Source organism: Populus alba, chromosome 17, assembly GCF_005239225.2.
Source record: "Populus alba chromosome 17, ASM523922v2, whole genome shotgun sequence".
NCBI lineage: Eukaryota > Viridiplantae > Streptophyta > Magnoliopsida > Malpighiales > Salicaceae > Populus > Populus alba.
The window spans coordinates 772,967-780,376 of record NC_133300.1 but is presented as its reverse complement, the minus strand read 5'-3'; the positions used below and the strand labels follow the sequence as shown (position 1 = coordinate 780,376).

At 34.9% G+C, this 7,410-nt stretch overlaps 1 protein-coding gene across 1 annotated transcript; it reads left to right on the top strand.

Moving 5' to 3' along the window:
- The first annotated feature begins 4,604 nt into the window (after positions 1 to 4,604).
- Positions 4,605 to 6,401, top strand: LOC118037774 (probably inactive leucine-rich repeat receptor-like protein kinase At5g48380). The gene is made up of 2 exons (XM_035043870.2): positions 4,605 to 5,187; positions 5,303 to 6,401. The coding sequence occupies exons 1-2, from the start codon at positions 4,837 to 4,839 to the stop codon at positions 6,200 to 6,202; spliced, it is 1,251 nt and encodes a 416-aa protein (XP_034899761.2). The 5' UTR covers positions 4,605 to 4,836; the 3' UTR covers positions 6,203 to 6,401.
- The last annotated feature ends 1,009 nt before the right edge of the window (positions 6,402 to 7,410 follow it).

The window sequence follows — 7,410 nt, the reverse complement described above, 5'->3', positions numbered from 1 at the left end:
GCTTAATAAAGACTTCATCAAAATGGGGGTGTTTTCTTCTTTCTTTTTTCCCCTTTCACGTTTCCGAAACAACAAAAGCAACAATTAAATGCAAACCAATTCCATCCCCATTTCTCTTCTCCATTTTTCAGCAACCAAACCTCAAAAACCTCATCTTTTTCAATGCCTTAACTCACCATGTCAACCATTTCGACACCACAAAGTCTACTCCTTTCTCCATTCCCCCCCACCCAAAAAAAAAAACCCACTTTTCCTTCTCATCAGTCAAATAAGATTACCAGAAGATATTCAAAAAACAAAGAAATAAACTGAATCTAATAATAAGAAAACTTGGGATTTAAAAACTGTGAATGAAAGAAAAAGAAAGGGGAGTACCGGTGGAGAAATGGAGGAGGAAAGCAGCGCTGGCGCTGCTGATGTTGTTGGGATGTTGAAGGAGCCTGTTGAAGACGGAAGAAGAAGCTGTGCTAGCTCTACTCCATAGAGCCATTTTTTTCCCTGTTCTTTGGAGAGACCTCTGCTTCTAGCAGTGTGAGGTTTTGGAGTGTTTTTTCTAAAGTTAAGGAAACGGCGTCGTTGTGAATTATATTAGGGCTTGTTCGTATTTTGCATCGGATTACAGGAAAAAGAAACCACTTTTCTTTTTCTTTTCTTTTCTTTTTCAAATAGAATGTCATGTCCTCCTTTTTTAAAAATAATGAATCTTTCAAAAAAGAAAATCCCATTGAAAAATCAAATTTTAAGAGATTTGATTTTTATTTTTATTTTTAGAGTTAGTAATAAAAAATTTATTAAATTGGGTCTATTATAAATACATTTCATGTAATATTCAATACAGTGAATTTAAATCCTTGATCAGAGTCTCTCTCGTAATATCACAGCAGCATGCGAATTTGTCTGTACACAATATGCATCGAGTTATTGACTTAAGGCTTGTTCAGATTGCAGTACTGAGAGATCATTCCCCACGCAGCAATGAAATCATTGATTTCCTCATGTTGGCTAACACTGCATCAAGCATTCTGGAGAAATATATATATTAAGCCAGACTATATATATATCCTGTATAAGAATTCTTGCCGCACTCTTGTTGAAATAGACCATCCAATAAATTCTAAGAAATTTGAGAATATACACCATGGAAGACCCCTCCAATCTACTGTTCTACTCAATAAATTCTAAGAAATTGAATCCAGCATTCGCAGAATTCTTCTTTGAACTAAGAATAAGCATCTCATTTTTTAGAAAAGAAACACCTTGCTAAATGGCTGCAGTGTATGGTGTTACTTCTAGATATATAGGAGTCGGTCTAGGATGATAGAGCATGGCTTGACCGTGTAAAAAAAGGTTTTTTTAATTCATATATATATATATATTACAACTTCTCATGTTGCCATTGTTGCAGATTTCTGCCAAATGCCACCGTGAGCACCAGTGGATCACCGACTGCAACAACAGACAGTGACAGGTATTGCTCAATCGATCATTAATTTCAATGGAAGGCAGTTCCCTGTTCATATGAAACTTTCTACGTAAATCTCAAGGAGGCATGATCTGATATTTTCTCTCCGGTGGACCATCATGTACGAAACTTGAATTTTGAGGCAGGAGACTTGCTTTTTTCCCATTTCTTGGTAAACTTGAAAACAACAGCAGAAGTCAGGATATGGCTTTCAGGTCTTCAACTGCTCCCACGAAAAGGTCTTTCCTGGCTTCATTTTTCTTCCTGGAAGTTCTTCTAGCATCATCAGTTATGGGGCTTATGCAGCCGTAAATCTCACAGCACAAGAACTAACTCTACTGTGCTATGTGCTTGTGCTTGTCCTTCTTGGGTTTGAGAACAGAAATGATCGATCTTCCAATTCAAATTTCCCTTGAAATTGTTTCCTTTCGCAGTTCCCTTTTCAGTCATTTCAACCATTCTATTGTATTCTAGAATCTTTTTTTATTATTATTAAATCTTCGATTTGCTGCCCGGGATCTTGATAATCTCTCAAATGAAAATAGCACTTAACAGTGGAAGTAATGCATTTTTCATAATCAATATTTTAGGCTATGTTTGTTTCTGGAAACTAGTTTTTAAAAAATCATTTTCCAAACTTTTTTATATTTGTTTATTATTAAAAAAGTTAATTAACGAAAACACTTTCCAGTTAAAAAGAAAATTGACTAAATATAAGTGGACAAGTGTATGAATAATTAATGAAGTGACTATGATGAGTATGAAGACAAATGCAAGATTGACTTTTATGGATATTGCCCCTATGCTAAAGGTCAATGAACTAGAAAACATTTGTTTTGGATAATAAGTGGGTGACTTGTGGAGCATTAAGACGCGACTGCTATGTAGGAGCAAAGGGCATGCGCAGATTCTTGAAACAAGTTGACTCTTGTCAATGTGGTGAGCTCGGTGATTGCATTGTAATACTCAGAGTATGAAGACATATATGGATCAATCTTTAATAGGTTGTTCCCATTGTTAAAGGTAAAGAGCTACCTAGACTCTTGAGACTAAGAGTGGGAGACTCACGGAGAAGCAATGTGTGGTTTCTAGAGTGGAACAGAGGGCATACGCAACTCCTGGATGAATAAAATCTTGAAAGAGTGGTGAGCTTCGTGATCACTCAGATAATGACTGTCGCACTTGGAAATATCTGTTTAATGGGGTGTTGTAAGCCTTGGTGTGAGGCTTGATAAATCATTCTGGATCGAGCATGGTTGATATGCTCGAAGGGGAATGTTGTTTCCTAAAGACAAGCATTAACACTCTTCAGATATGATGTGGGAGACCATCTAGTTGAAGTGATCCTTTGGTGTAAGCAAGGGTGTGCTTTGGTAACTCTGGTGATTGAAAGGTTTGGCGAGTACCTATAAACTTGGCCACAGATGCTCTCGAAATGGTAAGTTTGGAAGAGCTGCAAGATTCAAGCTTGTGCTGAAAAGACAAGAGGACAATTGCCCCACATAAATGACAAAAGGGGTAATTATTGGGATATTGCCAATATTATGTGGCAGCATTTGCAGCCCATCTTCTAGAAGAAGATGACTTCTATTTTTAAAGAGGGTTGTTGGTGCAGCAATCAAAAGTCACAAAGTAAGCAAATGTTAGGTGACCACCATTAATGAAGGTGAGTTGGAGTAACAGTATTAATGCATATAAAAGAGGCATGATTTTAGAGAGCAAAATGAGAGAGAGTGGTGAGTGTGTATAAGAGAGTAGAGAGAAAGAGAGAGAGAGTTGCAATGGCAGCAGCTCTGCTACCATTGCAGCAGCTGCAGGTGTAGCAATGAGAGTTGGGAGTAGAGTAGAGTGAAGTGATCCTCCTCCTCCATGTGTATTGTAACTCTTTCTCTATCTATCTCTAACAATATTGACTCTCCCGTAGATGTAGGTAATTTGCCGAACCACGTTAAATATTGTATCAATGTGCTTAATCTCTAATAGACAACTATCAGTACATCACCGGTCCAATTTTCTAATAAGGTATTGCTCAATCTATCATTAATTTCAATGGAAGACAGTTCCTTTTTCATATGAAACTTTCTACGTAAATCGCAAGGAGGCATGATCTGATATTATCTCTCTGGTGGACCATCATGTAGAGAAACTTGAATTTTGAGGCAGGATCAGATTCGCTTTTTTCCCATTTCTTGGTAAACTTGAAAACAGCAGCAGAAGTCAGGATATGGCTTTCAGGTCTTCAACTGCTCCCACGAAAAGGTCTTTCCTGGTTTCATTTTTCTTATACTTCCTGGAAGTTCTTCTAGCATCATCAATTATGGGGCTTATGCAGCTGTAAATCTCATAGCACAAGAACTAACTCTACTGTGCTATGTGCTCATGCTTGTATTATAATACAAACCCAAATCATAATTCCGTCTTTTATGTCCTTCATAGGTTTGAGAACAGAAATGATCTTCCAATTCAAAGTTCTTGTAAGCCTTAAAACCAAAAACTACAGCAAGATGTCAAACCATTACTGCGAAAATACTAATGCTGCTTAACGTCTAACTTGAGTTGAAGGTCCATGTCCTCCTGCTGATGAACATGGAAGTTTTCTGCACTAATTGCAACGAAGCGACCCTTCTCTCTTGCGGACATGCTATAGCTAGACATGGATTTAATGCAGAAAGACTTTTCTTGTTGACTTGAAGAATTGAACCTGGCAGTCCATTCTCTCCAGTGCACTCCTTTTATTCTAGCTAGTTTATTTCTGACATAAATGAGGAATAATAATTTTCATGCTAGTACTTTTGACGTATAACAATAAAAAAAGAAATTATGGATTATCAAGTTTAAAAATTAGAATTCTAAAGGAAGAAATTAAAGTTTCTTAACCCTAATTTTACTGCTAAACTTTAGAGAACATCATTTGATAAATGTGAAAGTTTTATAAAAACTCTTTTAACACCAAAGAACTTATTATACTTAAATTTTTGACACGCGTCCCTATCAACTATTTTCAGATACATCAAAACAACTTGTCCAAGACTCGGGACAGGACCCAGCTTTAATTTCTGCAACTGCAAGTTGGTTCGCATGAATACGAATCTCTTTTCTCTTTTTTTCCTTTTTTCCCATTGCTCAACTTTCGTTTTACGCAGAGGAATAGTATTGATGTGACGTCGTCCGTTGCATTTAGATATTCTTTGTTGATGCAACGGCGCCTTTGAAGAAATCAAACATTATGCAACCACCTGTGAATTCTATTAGTAGTAGAAAGCTCCAGGAAGTCTGATTTAATTTCCATGGAAAGAATGACTTCTGGACGTTGTTTTCTCATCACTCTTCGTGAAATTTATAATCTTTTTTGTTAGCTGTTTTCTTATGTACAAATGGCTCTTAATGCAAAACTAGCTCTTCTTCTGACTCTTTTCCTTAGTGTTGCTAGCAATATTGGATACAGTTCTTTGCAAGAGAACAACGCAAGTGACGATGAGCTTGGTGGCAGATTGTCCTCGGTACCCAGCAAAGCGCCCTGGACGAAGGTCGATTCTTCATTCAAAAGTGGGTTTGTAATAGGTTATGTATTTTCTGCAGTTTCCATTTTAACTATTTACCTGTCCTATTGTGTGCCTTGGACTCGTCTCAACATGAGGAAAAGGAACAAGGTGATGATGAAGACACCAATGATGACATCTTTGATGGAAAGGCAAGAGAAGAAGAGAAAAGAAGCCGACATCCAGGTATCCCCATAAGATTTTCCTCTCATCATATATTTGGTGTTTCTATTGCTAGCTCGAAATCAACTTTGTTCATGTCAATTTATAACAGGTCATCGATTAATTATTTCATTCACAGATTTCGTCGTTAGATCAGATGTTGATCGCAAGAATCAGTTTTGCTGAACTACAGAAAGCAACCAACAGTTTCGACAGAGGCAAAGTCATCGGAGTTGGAAAGACGGGGACAGTATATAAGGCAGCACACCCTCATCTTCGTTTCACTGCCGTGAAGAGATTATTTGACCTGAAACATTTGGAAAAGCAATTCTTGTCTGAGTTAATGATTCTGGGCAGGTTTACGCATAAGAACATAGTTCCACTCTTGGGATTCTGCCTGGAATCGAGGGAAAGGCTTTTGGTGTACCAATACATGCCAAATGGGAATCTCTACGATTGGTTACATCCTCTGAAAGGCGAGCCTAAGATCATGGAGTGGCATTTTAGGGTTAACATCGCAGCTGGGATAGCAAGGGGTTTGGCATGGCTCCACAATCATAATACCCTTCAACTAGCTCATCTTAACTTGAGCTCAAGTTGCATCTTGCTTGACAAAAACTTCGAACCAAGGATATCCAATTTTGGAAGGGCAATGCACATCATGACCTCAAATGCCAGAATCTTCATGGCAAACATTGAGATGAGTGAATGGGATTTGACCAAAAGAGATGTCCATCAGCTTGGTGTTCTTCTTCTCGAGTTGATTACAGGAGAAGATCCTTTCAATAACAGTGGATTTTATCACAGTCTAGAAGGCAAGTTAGTGCAAAACAATTGTCTGTTGAGTACTGTCTCGGCTGCACTGTATTGTGCGGTTGACAAATCGCTGCTCGGTCAAGGATTCGATCGTGAAGTCCTTTATTTCCTGAAGGTTGCCTGTAACTGTATTCAGCCTGTTCCAAATCGAAGGCCAACAATGGTTGAAGTATGCAAAATGTTGATGGCCATCAAGAACACACATCCCGACATCTTGGGCTAAAACTAATATATAAATGAAATTGGCTGCTCCGTGAACATCCACCGTTGCCGAATTACTTTACTAATTGTAAACATGTTTATGTACAGGATAGATTTAAACATATCATAGATTTTCTCTAATTTCTCTGCAATGAACCAGCCATCAATTTCTCTAGCAATATGGTTGATTCTAATTATAATATATTAGAGAATAATATAAATTATATTTTAAAATTTTATCTAATATATAGTTTAAATTATTAAGTTAAGATGGTTTTTTGATATGATATTAAAGCCTTGATAATCAAGTGATTATAAGTTCAAATCTTATTATTTTTATTTTTATTTTTATGATAAAAATTAAATATAAAATAGTATGAGTTTGTTAAATTGAAAATCCAAAACCCCATTTACTAAACATTAACCCAGTCTATTTTTTATCATTAACTTGGTTTTTTATTTTCTCGATTCTTTTAATAAAAAGTATTTTAAATATCAAATATTTCATATGTAGATTATATCACTTTTTAAAAAACAATAAATGACAGAATAATATAAATTATATTTTAAAATTTTATTTAACAGTTTAAATTATTGAGTTAAGATGATTCTTTGACATGATATTAAAGTTTTAATAATCAAGTGGTCATAAGTTTAAATCTCATTATTTTTATTTTTATAATAAAAATTAAATATAAAATAGTATGAGTTTGTTAAATTGAAAATCCAAAACCTCATTTACTGAACATTGACCCAATCTATTTTTTATCATTAACTTGGTTTTTTCTTTTCTTGATTCTTTTAATAAAAGGTATTTTAAATATCAAAATATTTCATATGTAGATTATATCACTTTCTTCTGAAAAATAAATGACAGAATATATTAGAGAAACATATTTTATTTAAAATTAAATCAACAAAATTAGAGATATAATTAAAGAGAAATTGGAAACTCACCTCGTTATATAAGAAAAGGAGAAGATTAACCATTTCCATTTTTTTCAATTCGAACATATATCCTCCAAAATAACAATTATTAAACATCAATTTTGTCATGCTCAACTCTTATTTAGTAAGGATAATATATAAAGTCAAAATAATATCATATTACTTGTTCTCTTTTCTTTTCCATCTATATATTTCCAAACAATGAAAACTCAATATATATATATATATATATATATATATATATATATATATATATATATATATATATATATATATATATAT

Bases quoted from the DNA above. Each gene is read 5' to 3' on its own strand.
- LOC118037774 (XM_035043870.2), top strand. From the start codon at position 4,837: ATGGCTCTTAATGCAAAACTAGCTCTTCTTCTGACTCTTTTCCTTAGT. The intron at 5,188-5,302 runs GTATCCCCATAA...TTTCATTCACAG, and splicing joins GAAAAGAAGCCGACATCCAG to ATTTCGTCGTTAGATCAGAT.